At 42.3% G+C, this 18375-nt stretch overlaps 1 protein-coding gene and 4 non-coding genes across 5 annotated transcripts; all 5 read left to right on the plus strand.

Moving 5' to 3' along the window:
* Positions 1-712: 712 nt before the first annotated feature.
* On the plus strand, positions 713-2964 carry LOC133446334 (transcription factor Adf-1-like). Its single transcript, XM_061724347.1, has 2 exons — positions 713-1017; positions 2296-2964. The coding sequence occupies exons 1-2, from the start codon at positions 798-800 to the stop codon at positions 2844-2846; spliced, it is 771 nt and encodes a 256-aa protein (XP_061580331.1). The 5' UTR covers positions 713-797; the 3' UTR covers positions 2847-2964.
* A 6619-nt stretch (positions 2965-9583) lies between these two features.
* Positions 9584-9656, plus strand: trnaf-gaa (transfer RNA phenylalanine (anticodon GAA)). The gene has a single exon. It is a non-coding gene; the product is annotated as a tRNA-Phe (tRNA).
* A 509-nt stretch (positions 9657-10165) lies between these two features.
* trnaf-gaa (transfer RNA phenylalanine (anticodon GAA)) lies at positions 10166-10238 on the plus strand. Its single transcript has one exon. It is a non-coding gene; the product is annotated as a tRNA-Phe (tRNA).
* Positions 10239-12166: 1928 nt separating this feature from the next.
* trnaf-gaa (transfer RNA phenylalanine (anticodon GAA)) lies at positions 12167-12239 on the plus strand. The gene has a single exon. It is a non-coding gene; the product is annotated as a tRNA-Phe (tRNA).
* A 3099-nt stretch (positions 12240-15338) lies between these two features.
* trnaf-gaa (transfer RNA phenylalanine (anticodon GAA)) lies at positions 15339-15411 on the plus strand. Its single transcript has one exon. It is a non-coding gene; the product is annotated as a tRNA-Phe (tRNA).
* The last annotated feature ends 2964 nt before the right edge of the window (positions 15412-18375 follow it).

The raw sequence follows: 18375 nt of genomic DNA on the forward strand, positions 1-18375 counted from the left end.
TTTATCCACGTAAAAGTGATGTCAATCTGATGACATCACTGGGTGATTCTTTGGGAAAATGTCTATTTTTGCACGTTTTGTCACATTTACACATACTCAAACACACACAGAGTTTCTATGAGTTCATGGGCTTGTTCTAGTTCTGCCTGGTTAAAAAAGAAAACAGTACAAAGGCTTGAAATTTTGTGCTACTTGTGCTTAATTTATTTTTTTATTCTGTTATTTTATTATTTATTAAAGTACTTTAATTTAATATAAGATTATTTTAATTTAAGCTATTTTTTATTGTTATTAATTTTAATTTATTTTATTATTTTATTGATTTAATTTGCCTGAAGATGATTATTTTGTACTTTTGTCTGTTTGAATGGTTGTGTTAAAAAAAATAAATCAGACGTTACTCAACAGTTACTCAGTACTTGAGTAGTTTTTTCACCAAGTACTTTTTTACTTTTACTCAAGTAATTATTTGGATGACTACTTTTTACTTCTACTTGAGTCATATTATTCTGAAGTAACAGTACTTTTACTTGAGTACAATTTTTGGCTACTCTACCCACCTCGGCTACAGATATTTTCTTTATTGTAAATTAGTTCATAAGTGTTTATTATTCTGCTGCAGCATGAACGCAGCTCGTGCTTTTATTTTGAAAAGCTGAAACCCAGAGCGTCACAGGCGGCCGGCAGCCATTTATTCCCACTGATACAAAGGGATAGAAAGCGGCGCGGCAGCAGCGAGCGGCGCGATGCGAGCGACCACGGCGTCAATCTGAAGAAATCACCTCAAATTAATAGAAATGAGCGGCGACGACGCCGAGGCGGCTACCAATCACATCCAGGGAATCAAGCAAGAGGACTTGGACGAAGCGGGGGAAGACGATACTAAGATGGAGGAAAAACTCATAATTGCGGTCGCTGGGTTCCCAGAGTTATATGATGTCACTTTATTCATATATAGAGACATTAGAAAGAAGTTTGAAGCATGGAAGAAGGTGTCCGAAATTATTGGCATACCTGGTAAGTAACAGGCTGATCAATAAAAAACAAGAGTAGATCCATGTAGCAAGTTAAACAATGTACAAATCCAATAAATCGCCTTGTAGTCATGGGTGCACATCCCGGGGGGGACGGGGGGGACGGGGCATATCCCCCCCAATAAAAATACCCTAAATTATTCAAAATTGAACAAATGTATTTTCAGACTTAAAAGTTGAGTATGTAGAATATTTATTAAAAATATATTTAAAAAAAAAAATAATACATCCACGGTGCGTTTTGAGGTGTACAGAATGAAAGTATTGCTACTCCATACATTTTTTTTTTTAGTCTGAATTTATATTTTTTAAATTTTTGACGGGCTCGACAATGACTTTTTGTCAATGTTCTGTTTACATTCGTACATGCCCGTAGCCAACATGTGGCTCACTTCTCCCGGAGAAGTATTATTTTATTAATATTAAAATTATGATTTATGAATATAACAGTTAAGCAGTGACACACACTGTTTGCTGTTTAGGACAAATAAACAAGAAAGGTAAGCACAATAAATGATTCCCTGTGCAGTATTTTTTGGCAAGCCTTTACCAATTTATGGCATGGTATGAGTTGCATATTGCATAATCACGTTGGTGTCCCCCCCAATCCTGACATCGGATCTGCACCCCTGCTTGTAATTATGCTTGACACAGAATCTTTTATATATATATATATATATACCACTAGGGCTGGGTGATTTTGGACAAAAATAAAATCCCAATTTTTTTCTCTGAAAACCCGATTTTCGATTTCGATTTTTTTGGTAAAACTACAACAGACAATGGAATAAATAGTTTCAAATATTTTATCTTTATTTTTAAAGAAAAATAGCAAACAAATTTCCCTATTGGGAATTCAGTGCAATTGAAAGATGCTGTAAATCCTCCTTGAGTTTAGTAAAGTGACAACATTTCCAATTTTCTTGACCAAACAAAGATGACTAGACGAGCTCTGTCTGTAATGCAGCCAGCTGCAAAAAAGGAAAATCCATTTTCTGATTTTCCTTTTTTTTTAACATCGTCTTGATTAATAAATCTGATTTAGATTTAAAATCGATTAATCGCACAGCCCTAATACATATATATACATATACATATATACACATATATATATATATATATATATATATATATATATATATATATATATATATATATATATATATATATATATATATATATATATATATATATATATATATATATATATATATATATATGCAGATGGACAGGTATTGATTTTTGTCTGTGTTGTGTACAGTTGCTGACTGTAGGAAGAGGTGGAAAAGTTTCAGGGACACCTACAGAAGGGAAAGGAAGAAACAAAAGGAGAGGCGTGAGAGTGGATCAGAGGCTTCGTTCCACCGGCCCTGGCGATACAGCCACATGATGGGCTTCCTCGACCCTTTTCTGGAGGAAAAAGGCACCTGCAAGAACATGCCTACCAGTGCCAGCCAGGGGCAGGGAGATGATGCTGCAGGAGAGGAAGCTGCCTCCACCAGCCAGGACACAGAGTTCCTCCTCCTGGACCCTGAACCCCCCTCGCCCTCACCGTCCACCTGCAGGGACCGGGCCAGGACCCGGAAGAGGCCACATGAGGGCACCCTCTCTGCCTTCGAGAGGCAGCTCATGGCTGCTGTGGAGAGGGTAGTGAGCCAGTCAGCACCTCCCGACCCGGACAGGCTCTTCTTCGAAGGCCTTCTGCCTGATCTCAAGGCCCTGTCAGCTCGGAGGAAAGCTCAAATAAAATTTGAAATCCACCGGCTGATTTTTGAGGCAACCTGCCAACAGGCAGATGAACAGCAGGGGTGATTTAAGGATGCTTTTTCTTTTTTTTTTTTTTTTAATTGTTGTTGGATGAGAAAATAGTTTTTTTGAACTCCCACTTTTTTTCATGATCATTATTATTAATGGTATGTTTAAGTTTATGTCTGACCAAATCTTTTTTGAAATAAATAGTTCTTTGTCAACACTGAATGCTTCCTTTTTTCATGGATGTGGTAACAGCAATACAACTTAGTTTAGTCAATACAGCACCCGAGTCATGGGAGAGTGAGTATATTAATTAATGAGTCAATATAAGCATGTAGAAGACAAAATGTTCACTACATACATGTGGTCATAATCTTGTATTCATGTTTAACACTAGTAAAGCAGAGTGGGTTGAAAATGTGACTGCACTGCAGATAAACTTCAGTTACTACCATTAACAGAGGGTCAATAATTGGAATTATGCATTTTGACACTTGTAATTAAACTCTGTCTTTGGTAATAATAATGCTAAACTATATATGGTGTGAACAATATTATTTCTGAACCAGACGATGAGGAACAAAAAAATTGCCAACACGAAAGGGAAAATATGCTGTTTAGTTTAATGTGGCTGGTTCTTAAAAGAACCTTTGGTGGATGGTTATTAGAACCTAGATAATTTCCTGGATTTCCACGCTACTGCACCCTCAGCTGAAGAGTAGGAAGTGTACTGTAGATCTCCCTCACACAGACGGCCTCCCGCGCAGCGTTGTTGCTCTCTGTTCTTCTCAAGCCCTGCAGCACTGACACCTCCCCCTCTCACACGGGTTCCCTCCTGGTCCTGCTGTTTCTCCTGATGAAACTATGGTTTTTTATTTTGTATATGAATGTTTTTTTTTATAATTTGTATATAGTTTGTCTTTTAAATATGGCTTGTTACTCTTTCAACTTTGAAGCTTTGTCTCATTCCTTGTTAAATTACCGTATACATATATAGTTTGATTATCCACTTGAAATTATGTTAATCATATGACTGGAACAGATAAGAAAAAACAGGAACATTGAAAAAAAACCTCCAGGAATACCTTTAATTCTAAATAACAAGAGGAAGCCTAAACACAAAGGATATTTAGGAAGGCGACAAAACCAAATGACCAGAATGACTCAGTGGAAGGTCGAGCTCGTTTATTTTCAGAATCAGAATCAGAAAAGGGTTTATTGCCAAGTTTGTTAACACACACTAGGAATTTGTTGTTGTGATTGGTGCAACACAATACAAATATAAAAACAAATATATAAGATATAATGTACAATATAAGGTTTTAAAGTGCCGGATATGAGACTGTAAAAAAAGTGACTTAGGATGATTTAGGACAGATAAAATGTATAAACAGAAATGTACAAATGGGGTTTTTAAAGTGGCGGATATGAGTCTGTACTTGGGGCCTTTAAGTATTCAGAGGGGACAGATTCTTGGCAGGGACCTCGTATAGTTGTTCGTCGGGTCCACGTATCTGAAATAAATGCACATTTATTAAGGTTTTCCATGTGTAATTTGTTTTCCCTCTGTCCATTTGTCTTTGCAGTGTGCCTATTCGTCCAGCAGATGGCGCCAATTCACCGGCCCCCGCTCTCCCCCGGCGACCCCGCAGCCCCGCAGGGAACAATGGCCGGGTTAACAGAGTGGCGACAACTTTTGTTCTCGCCGCCTGAGCGGTCACGTGGTTCATGTAAATCAGGGGTCTTCAACCCTGGTCCTCGAGGGCCGGTGTCCTGCATGTTTTAGATGTTTCCCTGCTTTAACACACCTGATTCTAATTAATCATCGTCATCAGCTTGTCATCCAGGGCTGCACAATTCTGTTAACGACACAGTCACTTGTGTCATGGTGCAATGAAGCAGGGAAACATCTAAAACCTGCAGGGACACCGGCCCTCGTGGACCAGGATTGGTGACCCCTGATGTAAATCTATGGGACAGACAGCAGTGCGCTCACTTTTGAACGCAAATATTACAATAATCCGTACACAGGTACATTTACAGCTGAATCCCTGTGAATACATCAATGTCAGTTACGTGTATTGTGGCTGGATGACAACTAAAAGTGTAATTAGACAAGCTTTTCTGTGGGGGAGGCAAAACTTCGCTTCAACGATTGCAGATAAATTAGCAATTGAACTGTAATCTGGTGCAATGCATCTCTTGTGTAACTACATGAGATTAATGTAAGCGATTTATTAATACTCCCTTACATTGGACAATGATAAATTATGGTTTTCATATTTTATGATCCAGATGTATTGACATCTGTAATACGATGCTGCAGATGTTTATCAGTCTGTGGTCAGTGTGTTTAATCCTGCAGTCTTCTGGGGAGGCAGCATCACACACAAATACAATCTGATGTATTTAAAGGGGACATATTATGGCATTTAATGTATATTTTAAACAGGCCTTGAATGTCTTAAAAACAATCTAAAGCTTGTTTTTTCTACATAAATCATAAATCCAGGCTGTGGGCCCTGTCACTAGTTTTACCGCTTCTAACCCCTTTTCTGTGCTCCATTCTAAGGGAAGGGGGGGTATGATAATGAGGCTCTGTGCTGATTGGCTCCCTGAATGACGTGTAGCAGGGGAGGAGAATAAACCTTGCTCTGCCAGAGCAGCCCGAGCCTGTAAATAAATACAACACTGAATTTTCACAAATGGCAACTTTATTGTTAAAAAGATAAAATATGAGTTGTATATAAATAACATTTATGCACTATTTCAGCCGGATCTGCCCGGCAGATGCTGAACGCTGGCCCCGCAACCCCACGCCGGGCGCCCAGCATGGCTCCGGGGCGCATCGCCCGTTACCGGTGATCAAACCGACAGATTTCGCTGAAAATCTCGGAGGGTGAAGCTGATCCAGCCTGGGACGTACCCCAGAAATCCCTGCTCCCAAAGCGGCTGGGAACCTGGACAATTTAGTCGGACGGACTCCGCTTTGGGAACCAGGAAGTAGGCTGGAGCAGCGCGCATCACCGCGGCTTTAACCGGGGAATCTGACCGGTTCCGACCGGCCGGGACCGCAGGAACCCGCCTGGACTGGTAGCAGGGACTCCCGGGGACCGACCAGCGGAATTTCAGCCGGATCTGCCCGGCGGATGCTGTGCGACGGGCGCCCGGCGCACAGATCGGCTCCGGGGCACATCCTGTGCGCATCGCCCGTTACCGGGGATCAAACCGACAGATTTGGCTGAAAATCTCGGAGGGTGAAGCTGATCCGACCTGGGACGGACCCCCGAGGACCCAGCTCCCAAACCACCCGGGAACCTGGATGATTTAACCCGGATCCGCTCCGCCGCGGCGCCGCGTCCGACTGGCTCAAAGAAGGACCGCTCCAGCCTACGGAGAGAGCTGGTTGTGGGCGTGGTTTCAGCAGCGGAGGCCAAACCTCTGATTTTAATCGGCTCAAAAAAAATCATGTGACACTGGGGGATTCTGTCCAGCGGGGGTCAGACACCTTGCAGAAATTCATGGTATTTTGTCTCCCCTGTGCTGGCAGGGTGAGGGGAGACAACTTTATATAACCAGCAGCCGCTCCCCTGCAGCTCCCGAGCAGCCGGCCAGTCAGGACCGCTGGGTGACGGTTCGGAGGAAGTGTAGTCTTAAAGGGCTCACGGAACACCACCACCCGCTTCATGTGTCTAACTGTTTTTCCCCACTCAGCGACACATCTGTTGAGAAACCGACCCTGGTGATTGGAGACTCCATAGTCAGACATGTGAAGCCGACTCCAGAGACCATAGTTAGGTGCATCCCGGGGGCCAGAGCGGGCGACATAGAAGCAAATTTGAAGCTACTGGCAAAGGGTAATCGTAAATATGGTAAAGTTATCATCAATGTCGGAGCTAATGACTCCCGTCTTCGCCAGTCGGAAGTAACCAGAATGAATATTGTCTCGGTGTGTAACTACGCCAAAAGTATGTCGGACTCCGTAGGTTTTTCTGGTCCCCTCCCCAATCTGACCAGCGATGACATGTTTAGTCGCATGCTCTCGCTCCGCCGCTGGTTGTCTCAGTGGTGTTCAGAAAACGACGTGGACTTTATTGACAACTGGGAGACATTCTGGGGAAAGCCCGGTCTGATTAGAAGGGACGGCATTCATCCCACCCGGGATGGTGCAGCTCTTATGTCTAGAAATCTGGCCAATGTTATTAGACACTCCCCCTGACAATGCAGGGTCCAGGCCAGGATGCAGAGCTGTAGTTTAACACACTTCTCTGCTGTCTCTCGAGGACCAACGCCTGCCAACAAAACTGTAGGATTGCATTATGTAATTAGCGACTCTAAAACTGTAGGATTACATGATATTGGCGACTCTGGCCAGGTGCCTAGCAAAATAGAAGTGGTTGCAGTTCCCCGCCCTCCAAAAGTTCACCAGGTGCGGCGTTTTGGAGGCGTTAACCAAAATAACTTTGTAAAAATTAAAACCAATGTACATTTGGTACCAATTGTAGACCGAAAAATTAGATGCGGACTACTAAATATATCATTAAACTCTAAGTCTCTGTTAGTAAATGATATAATTACAGAGAGCAGGAGTGATATTTTCTGCTTAACAGAAACATGGTTACAGGAGGAAGAGTATGTTAGTTTGAATGAATCAACTCCGCCCGGCTACTTTAATCATCACATTCCTAGAAGCACGGGCCGAGGCGGAGGAGTGCAGGTTTACTCGTAGTTCCTAGAGTATCTAAATGTAGATTTGGAGGGCGGGCGTTCTGCTATCAGGCACCACTACTATGGAACCAACTTCCAATCTGGGTTAAGGAGGCTTTAAAACTAAACTTAAAACCTTTCTGTTTAGTAAAGCCTATAGTTAGTGTTTAGTAAACCTCTAGCTGGTGTTGGTAAATCTCTAGGTAGTGTAAACTTTAGTGTGTCAGAGTCGCTCCTGTAGTTTCTTGTGCTGGCCCCCCCTTCTCCTCCCTTTTCTCTCTTTTGTCCATGTTGCAGCATCCTTTGCCGGACACCGGAACCTGCAGCGTGGGAGTGAGGGGGGCAGGGTAACAGCCCGGGCAGGCGGGGGAGAAGGTTTGTCCATCAAGACTCCTCTCCTTGGCCCTGCCCCTTTTCAACCCTTCCCCGACCCTGCACCCCAACCTGGGACTTGATGATTGGGCCGGAGCTTCGGGAGCTGCATGCTGGCCTGCGGTCCCCACCCCCGGTCATCCCGTTGCTGCTTCCACCTGCCTGCTGTGCTGTTGCCGTCCCTGACCCACCAGTCTGGCCCTCGGCAGGAGGGTCCCCCCTTACGAGCCTGGTCCTGCTCAAGGTTTCTTCCCTCCTAAAGGGGAGTTTTTCCTTGCCACTGTTTGGCTTAAGGTTTTTCTCCCACTAGGGGAATTTTTACCTGCCATTGTTTATGTAATAACTGCTCGGGGGTCATGTTCTGGGTATGGGTCTCTGGAAAGTGTCTAGAGACAACTCTGTTGTATTAGACGCTATATAAATAAAATTGAATTGAATTGAATTGAATGTTAAAACAAGAAAAGAAAACGTGTTTTTCATAATAGGTCCCCTTTAAATCAAAAAGTGACTCAGCAAAGGGTGGTCACTTTGTTCCCATTTCTGGAGGTGGAGAAGGCATCGTTTTAGGAACAGCAAACCCTTCAAGAAGAAAACATGACTCGCAACTAACAAAAGGAACAGCCACAAAATTATTTTGCTGCTCATGTAATTTATAGCTACCCCACTTCTGGAGTCTATTGACAGCAGAAACTTCACAAGGCTTCACAAGTTTATTCTTAGAACAATAAATTATCACGTTATAACGTGAAAGGTTTATTGTTAGAACAATAAACATTTCACGTTATTACAATATACAAACGTATCACGTTATAACATGATAATTTATTGTTAGAACAATATGCTATTTATCACGTTATAATGTGAAAGGTTTATTGTTAGAACAATAAATTATCACGTTATAAGATGATAATTTATTGTTAGAACAATATACTACCGGTATTTATCACGTGATACGTTTATTGTTTGGAGTGAGTTTCTGTGATATGTGTTCCGGTTGTGAACTGGCATCACCATGACCAAAACATGGATAAAGTTACTCCACTGTTGAGCTTTCTACAAAATCGCGTGAACCAGAAGAGTTCCTCTCACGCATGGAACAAGAAGTTGTAAGTGTGCAAACTTCTTGTAAAAACTCTATTTCATTGCTGTCAAGGGTCAGTCATGTAGCTAGTATAAGTTAGCCAGCCAGGGTTACCGGGTAACACAGTCCAGTATTATGTCCGGTATTGCATCCCTGCCGCGAATTACCATTTGATTTCTATCAAACTTTGATTTTAAAGTGTCATTACTGAGTGTTAAGGGGTTGAGTGTTGCTGCTCGCTGGATGCAATTCTAGGCAGGGATGCAAAACTCGGCATAACACCGGTGCAGCACAGCAAAATTACCAGGAAAAAGGGATGCTAGTGCTTCAAGTCCTCTGTATGTACCGAACTTGTACATTCAACCATAATTACCAAATTTCAACGAGAAACCACATCGACTAACATTACGTCAAAAGAATAAACAGTTATTGGGCTGCTTATAAACTGTTTATCCCATGGCAGCACCAATGTCACAGGTATACCTAGCAACTTCTAACACGCAGAAATCACTCAGCTGGGAAGGTATTGGTCTTTAGATCCAAAGATCTCTGGCTAATATGCGTTAACAGTTTTTCACACAACCAACCAGTAGGTGGCAGCACCAATTTTTCAGGTATACTTGACAACTTTGAATGTGCCGAAATAGCTCAGTTGGGAGAGCGTTAGACTGAAGATCTAAAGGGCCCTGGTTTGATCCCGGGTTTCGGCAGCAGTCTCAGTTGGAAGATAGCTGTAGTTTTAAAGAGAGCAACAGAATGAAGAACTGTAACCGTTTTTGACACAGACCAACCAGTAGGTGGCAGCACCAATTTTTCAGGTATACGGGACACCTTTGAACGTGCTGAAATAGCTCAGTTGGGAGAGCGTTAAACTGGCCATCTAAAGGTCCCTGGCTGATGTGATTTAAAAGGTGTTCACAGTTTTACAGAGAGCATTAATAGAAGAATTGAAAGATTGTCATACATTTTTGATACAGAACAACCAGTAGGTGGCAGCACCAATGTCACAGGTTTACCTGACAACTTCTAACACGCAGAAATCACTCAGCTGGGAAGGTATTAGTCTGTAGATCCAAAGATCTCTGGCTAATATGCGTTAAAAGTTGTTAACAGGTTTACAGAGAGCATTTATTGAAGAATTGTAATATTGTCAACAATTTTTCCTATAACCATAGGTGGCAGCACCAATTTTCCAGGTATACTTGCAATCTTTGAACGTGCCGAAATAGCTCAGTTGGGAGAGCGTTAGACTGAAGATCTAAAGGTCCCTGGTTCGATCCCGGGTTTCGGCAGCAGTCTCAGTTGGAAGATACCTGTAGTTTTAAAGAGAGCAACAGAATGAAGAACTGTAACCATTTTTGACAGAGACCAACCAGCAGGTGGTAACACCAATGTTACAAGTATACCTAGCAACTCTAACACACCGAAATAGCTCAGTTGGGAGAGCGTTAGACTGGCCATCTAAGACCATGTTCACACTGCAGGCCTTAATGCTTAATTCTGATTTTTTCCCATACTCGATTTTTTTGTGTGGCTGTTCACATTATCTTTTAAAATGTGTCCTATATCAGACTCGAGTGTGAACGGATCGCGGCCCTGAACTGACCCGCATGTGCAGAGGAACAATAACAAAGACGTCACACGCAGCACGCCGCCATACGGCGGTAAACATGGAGGCAACAGAAGTGAGCGTACATGGGTATATTTTGAAGTTGTTGTGTGGTGGAAGCCGACGAAACTGTGAGCAAGTGTTAATGAAGAGGAGAAGGAGGACAAAGAAAGCTGCATTTTTAATAATGGCTTTTTGTGGAGCGATGGCTGCCTCGTCTGTAGAGAGGTGTGTGTGGATGCGGACTCGGACTCAGGAGTGGTGGGTTCATGATGTGATGAACATCTTTACAGAGACAGATTTCATCCAGAATTTCAGGATGTCGAGGGTTACCTTCCAATACATCTGTCAGCGCCTCTCCACAAGACTCTCAAGTGACGTCAAAGTCGCATTAATTCCGACCTGGCTGTTCACACTGAGGTCGCATTGCAAAACATCAGACCTGTATCCGATTTAGAACCACATATGGAAGCGACCTTAATCTGATTTGAAAAGATCAGATTCCATGTGACTTGTGCTGTTCACACTGTCATAAACAAATCGGATCTGAGTCACATATGAGCAAAAAATCGGATTTGGGTCACTTGGGAACTGCAGTGTGAACGTACTCTATAGGTCCCGGGCTGATGTGATTTAAAAGGTGTTCACAGTTTTACAGAGAGCATTAATAGAAGAATTGAAAGATTCTCATCAATTTTTGATACAGAACAACCAGTAGGTGGCAGCACCGATGTCACAGGTATACCTGACAACTTCTAATACGCAGAAATCGCTCAGTTGGGAGACCGTTAGACTGAAGATCTAAAGGGCCTTGGTTCGATCCGGGGATTCAGAAAGTGTTTCAGCTGGAAGATTTCTGCAGGTTTAAAGACAGCATAAGCATGAAGAACTGAAATATTTTTTACACAAACCATCAAGCAGGTGGCAAAACCGATGTGACAGGTATACCTGGCAACTTCTCACATGCCGAAATAGTTCAGTTGACAGAGCGCTAGACTGAATATCTAAAGGTCCCTGGCTGAAATGAGTTTAAAGGTGTCCACAGTTTTACAGAGAGCATTAATAGAAGAATTGTAAGATTGTCAACAATTTTTGAGACAGTCTGTAGATCCAAAGATCTCTGGCTAATATGCGTTAACAGTTGTTAACAGGTTTACAGAGAGCATTGATTGAAGAATTGTAATATTGTCAACAATTTCACACAACCATGGAGTAGGTGGCAGCACCAATCTTTCAGGTATACTGGACACCTTTGAATGTGCCGAAATAGCTCAGTTGGGAGAGCGTTAGACTGAAGATCTAAAGGTCCCTGGCTGAAATGAGTTTAAAGGTTTCCACAGTTTTACAGAGAGCATTGATTGAAGAATTGTAAGATTGTCAACAGTCAACAGGTATACCTGGCAACTTCTAACACGCAGAAATCACTCAGCTGGGAAGGTATTAGTCTGTAGATCCAAAGATCTCTGGCTAATATGCGTTAAAAGTTGTTAACAGGTTTACAGAGAGCATTTATTGAAGAATTGTAAGATTATCAACAATTTTTGAGACAGACCAACCAGTAGGTGGCAGCACCAATCTTTCTGTTAGCCTATACTGGAATCCTTTGAACATGCCGAAATAGCTCAGTTGGGAGAGCGTTAGACTGAAGATCTAAAGGTCCCTGGTTCGATCCCGGGTTTCGGCAGCAGTCTCAGTTGGAAGATAGCTGTAGTTTTAAAGAGAGCAACAGAATGAAGAACTGTAACCATTTTTGACACAGACCAATCACCAGGGGCCTCATGTACAAAGCGTGCGTACGCACAAAAACATGGCATACGCCCTTTTCCACGCAAACGTTCAGATGAATCAAGAGTGAAATGACCGTGGAAATGTGCGGTGCCCGACGCCAACTTCATGGCTGGCGTACGCACGTTTCCACAGCTATTAGTCCGTTGGCGACACTTAGTGGTGATGCTGGGAAACTGTTAATAATGTGAAAACAATTAGCCCTCAGAGTGATGTGCACATCAGAGACACACTGATGAACAATTAACACATTCAACTGTCAATTACACGAGTGGATATAAAAGCAAAGTGGTGCAGAAATACTGTTAACAACAATGGCAGCTTTGGCAGTGTTAGAAGATATCGCAAATGGCGCAGTAAGAAGAGAAAGAATATTTAGCCAGTTTTCCTAATGTAATCGGAGCTATCGACTGCACACACATTGCTATAAAAGCACCATCACTGGATGAATATGTGTACGTTAACAGGAAGCATTTTCATTCCATTAATGTACAGATTATATGATTAATTTATGTTATTTGTGAAGTTATTTCTTGGAAAAAGGGGCAGATCAGATACGATTCTTCTTCTTTCTGCTTGCTTTTCATTCACGAGTTAAGAACATTTGTATTTGTATTGAATTATTTTTTTTTTTTTAAATGAAATAAAGAATATTTAAAAAAAATAAAAAAATATGTCACAGGTGTCAAACTGAATCCCAGAAGGACCGGTGTCCTGCATGTTTTAGATGTTTCACTGCTTTAACACACCTGATTCTAATTAATGATCGTCACCAGCTTCTCATCAAAGTCTGGATAGTTCTGTTGATGACACAGCTCCTTATCATGGTGCAATTAAACAGGGAAACCGGCCCTCCAGGGCCTATTTAAATACATTTGCATATTTAAATGGGGGCGTGGACAGGGAGGAGTCTGGTACTCCTACATGTGCGCTCAATTCCACGTTGATTGGGATGTACAAAGGAAATGTGCTTGGATTCATGCCTACGCAGAGTTTCATACATCTGGATTTTTTTGTGCGTAGGACGTTTTCTGGATTTAAGCATACGCCATGTTTCAGTAGGAATTCCACGCAAGTCTTTGTACATGAGGCCCCAGGTGGCAACACCAATGTCACAAGTATACCTAGCAACTTCTAATGCCGCTTTTGCACTGGTACCACCTCAGCTCGGTTCTACCCGTTTTGCGCTTTCGCACTAGGGCTGAGACGTGTAGAGCCGCTCCAAGTCGATACTTTTTTCTGTAACCATTTCAGCCAGTTTCTTTGCGGGCTGAGCAGGGACTATTTCTGACGTCACCACCCTCCGCGCCAGTGATTGGTAGGGGGGCGGGGCTGTCACCATCCTCCGTGCCTCTGATTGGTCGGGGGGCGGGGCCGTCAGACGTTTGAATCAGGAAGCGGGAGTCAGAGTGAGAGCGACCCGCGGCTCGCGGCGATTTTATTATGAAAAACGTCTGTTTGGTGATCCAACTCTGAGGCGCAGATGTTCATAAACCTGGTGGCTGTCGAGAAAAAATTAAAAAAGCGATGTAGACGGGCTGTTTTTTTCGGGTCGGGCCAAGTAAGTCCTAGTGCAAAAGCGGCATAACACACCGAAATAGCTCAGTTGGGAGAGCGTTAAACTGGCCATCTAATGCCACTTTTCCACTAGTCTCGCTTCAGCCCGGCTCGGCGCGGCTCGACATGGCTCCACCCGTGTGTTTTTGCACAGCCAGGGGAGAAGTGGGGTTGGGGTGAAGCTGCTGTGACGTACTCGATTGCACCTTTGTTTGTGTCGGCGCAGATGAGAAATCAGCTGGAGCCGGGAGCGGCTGAGAAAAAACAGCCCGTCTACATCCCTTTTTTAATTTTTTCTCGACAGCCACCAGGTTTATGAACATCTGCACCTCAGAGTTGGATCACCAAACAGACGTTTTTGCTGTATAATAAAATCGCCGCGAGTTGCCTCGCGCTGACTCCCGCTTCCTGATTCAAACGTTTGACGGCCCCGCCCCCGACCAATCAGAGGCGCGGAGGGTGGTGACGGCCCTGCCCCCCGACCAATCAGTGGCGAGGAGGGTGGTGACCTCAGAAATAGTCCCGGCTCAGCCCGCATGGAACCTCGCTCGAATGGTTACAGAAAAATGTATCGGCTTGGAGCGGCTCTACCCGTCTCAGCCCTAATGCAAAAGCGCAAAACGGGTAGAACCGAGCTGAGGTGGTACTAGTGCAAAAGGGCCATAAAGGTCCCTGGCTGATGTGATTTAAAAGGTGTTCACAGTTTTACAGAGAGCATTAATAATTACCGGAGTCAAATTCCTTGTTGGACAATGTTCGAACCTGGCCAATAAAGCTGATTCTGATTCTGATTCTAATAGAAGAATTGAAAGATTGTCATACATTTTTGATACAACAACCAGTAGGTGGCAGCACCGATGTCACAGGTATACCTGACAGCTTTGACCATGCCGGAATACCTCAGTTGGGAGACCGTTAGACTGAAGATCTAAAGGGCCTTGGTTCGATCCGGGGATTCAGAAAGTGTTTCAGCTGGAAGATTTCTTAAAGACAACATAAGCATGAAGAACTGAAATATTTTTTACACAAACCATCAAGCAGGTGGCAAAACCGATGTGACAGGTAGGCTATACCTGGCAACTTCTCACATGCCGAAATAGTTCAGTTGACAGAGCGCTAGACTGAATATCTAAAGGTCCCTGCCTGAAATGGGTTTAAAGGTGTCCACAGTTTTACATAGAGCATTGATTGAAGAATTGTAAGATTGTCAACAGTCAACAGGTATACCTGGCAACTTCTAACACGCAGAAATCACTCAGCTGGGAAGGTATTAGTCTGTAGATCCAAAGATCTCTGGCTAATATGCGTTAAAAGTTGTTAACAGGTTTACAGAGAGCATTTATTGAAGAATTGTAAGATTATCAACAATTTTTGAGACAGACCAACCAGTAGGTGGCAGCACCAATCTTTCTGTTAGCTTATACTGGAATCCTTTGAACGTGCCGAAATAGCTCAGTTGGGAGAGTGTTAGACTGAAGATCTAAAGGTCCCTGGTTCGATCCCGGGTTTCGGCAGCAGTCTCAGTTGGAAGATAGCTGTAGTTTTAAAGAGAGCAATAGAATTAAGAAATGTAACCATTTTTGACACACACCAACCAGCAGGTGACAACACCAATGTTACAAGTACAGGACTGTCTCAGAAAATTTGAATATTGCGATTTTCTGTAATGCAATTACAAAAACCAAAATGTTATACATTCTGGATTCATTACAAATCAACTGAAATATTGCAAGCCTTTTATTATTTTAATATTGCTGATCATGGTTTACAGTTTAAGAAAGCTAAAATATCCTATCTAAAAAAATGTGAATATTTTGGGAATCTTAATCTTAAACTGTAAACCATAATCAGCAATATTAAAATAATAAAAGGCTTGCAATATTTCAGTTGATTTGTAATGAATCCAGAATGTATGACATTTTTGTTTTTTTAATTGCATTACAGAAAATAAAGAACTTTATCACAATATTCTAATTTTCTGAGACAGTCCTGTATACCTAGCAACTTCTAACACACCGAAATACTTCAGTTGGGAGAGCGTTACACTGGCCATCTAAAGGTCCCTGGCTGATTTAATCAATCAACCATTACACAGATTAACAGTATAATATAAAAATACTTACTGTGGATCTTTTGAGAATGGATCCTTTCAGCAAGTAGATTTTCTCTGCTCTCGTGTTCCTCGCTTGTTTTTAGACAGGGTCAATTTTCACAAAATCAGAACCCCGAAGGCATTTTGTGAATATTTATAATATACAACATTTCTAGGGGTATTAAAGGGTGCTGAATCCAAATCTGCTGTATATGAAGCTCAAAAATGTCCCAAAATGCCTCAAAATTGAGAAATCCAACATGGCCGCCACTGCCAGGCTGAAATCTATTTTTCAGTATATCTTTTTGACTAAACAAGGTACAAACATGAATTAAAAGTGCTTTTGTAAGTTTTCCTACATGGGCAATTCGATGCCATATTCAGAATTGAGATGTAATGTGAAGAAACTGCTTATATATTGCAAAAATAGTTGTTTTTAACTATGAATAATTACTCAATTATTATTATTATTATTAGGCTACTTTTACTTACTTTGTATTTTGTTTTGAGGTAAAATGTATCAAATGTGCTGGAATGGAACCTTTGCCATCCCCAATATCACCCCACCCCCCCAGCTAACAGGTAAAGTCATGTCCAGTGTATATTTTGATAATGTGACATGTTTTATGTAGTTTCAATAATTGCAGTATATATTTTTAGCATTTTTGATCACTAAAAGAAGCCTAACTAGCTAATGTTAGCCAGCTAGTTGCTGGGATTAGCTAACGTTAGTGGCTAGCTAACATTACTGGCTCCATGAGCTAGCTAAATAAATACTTATCGATGTCTTAGACTTTGCATTCGTATTCTAAGAAAACTCACTCTTTCTTGTAGGAATTAGTCAATTGGCGACAGAAACCATGGCTGAAGCAATAGATTATACCCAAGAAAGCTTAATGTCCTCGGACCCACAGTTATGCATCATTGTTCAGATGGCTGTGTGAAACAGTCTGCTGCTACAGTCCGCTCTGTGATTCCTCTTTGGTGCAGGTACTATATTGGTCATTGCCTTGGGGATATTGAGGGTTTCTGACTTGGAGTAAAGATCAATTCCTTCAAGGGGATCACCTTCAGGTGGACCACTTTGCCAGGCGGCCACTTGAGTGGCATGGAATGTCCCTTTTCCGTCCAGAGTGTATTCGTTGATGTCAACATTGTCCGCTGAGAAATTAAAAAAGCGACCCTTTATCAAATTTTGTGGAACAACGGCACCATCATCACCCAGGATTTCCAAGGTCATCTTAGCCAGTGCAGTGTCAAGTTTGATTACCTCACGGTAACTCATAACATGACCTGCCTGGTGAAACATGTTCACCAACTCCTTCCAACGTGTAGCTTGATGAAGGGTACTAGCCAGTCCTATGTGCTTCGGAGTGAGGAACTTGTCTCCACTAGCTGTGTACATAAGATCCTGTGCAATGCTGAGGATCTTCGGCAGGAGGGTCCCCCCTTTTGATCCTGGTCCTGCTCAAGGTTTCTTCCCTCCTAAAGGGGAGTTTTTCTTGCCACTGTTTGGCTTAAGGTTTTTCTCCCACTATGGGAGTTTTTACCTGCCATTGTTTATATAATAATTGCTCGGGGTTTATGTTTATGTTTATGTTCATGTTCTGGATCTCTGGAAAGCGTCTAGAGACAACATCTGTTGTATTAGACGCTATATAAATAAAATTGAATTGAATTGAATTAAGCTGTCGTTTGGCTGTGTTATTATCATAATCTTCAACGTCATCCCCCAGCAGGCGCTGACCACCTAGTAACAAGTTGAGGAACATGTACAGACTGTTGGGTATGCTGTCTATTGCTCTGTTTTCACTGATGTCTATCCCCTCTGGTTTTGGATGTGAGATCATATCTCTTCGGATCTGCAATGCCACATGGACCATGTTCAGGAACATATCTTGATCCTTATGTCCTCAAGACGATCAGCTATTAGTTCCTTGAAGGACTTTCTTTGGCTTAGAAATCTAGATGGTATATCTAATTGAGCCTCATTATCTAGTGTAGAGTACCTGTCCCACACATGTACAAGATCCAGAATATCCGCTTGCTTTGCTGATTGTTCAAGTTCTTGGCAGATCCACTCTAATGGCATTTCCGTGCTCGGAAGTGACTCCATGCGTTTGGTCCTACGTTCAAACCTGTTTTTGCAAGTCATGTGATAACTTCCTTCTGCAGCTATAAGATCATTTACTCAAGCTAGTCGCACTCTTAAGAATGAATCACACGTTGCTGCTTGTAGGATTCTGCTGCTGACTTTCATTTCTTGTATGAGATGTAGTTTTTCTTTCTGATCTTGGTGGCAAAAGATACACTGCTTCCAATCTATTGGAGGTATTTTGCTCCGTAGACTAACATTTTGCGGAGTTGGGGTGGATGCAGACGAACT

The sequence above is a fragment of the Cololabis saira genome, chromosome 6, assembly GCF_033807715.1.
Source record: "Cololabis saira isolate AMF1-May2022 chromosome 6, fColSai1.1, whole genome shotgun sequence".
Lineage (NCBI taxonomy): Eukaryota > Metazoa > Chordata > Actinopteri > Beloniformes > Belonidae > Cololabis > Cololabis saira.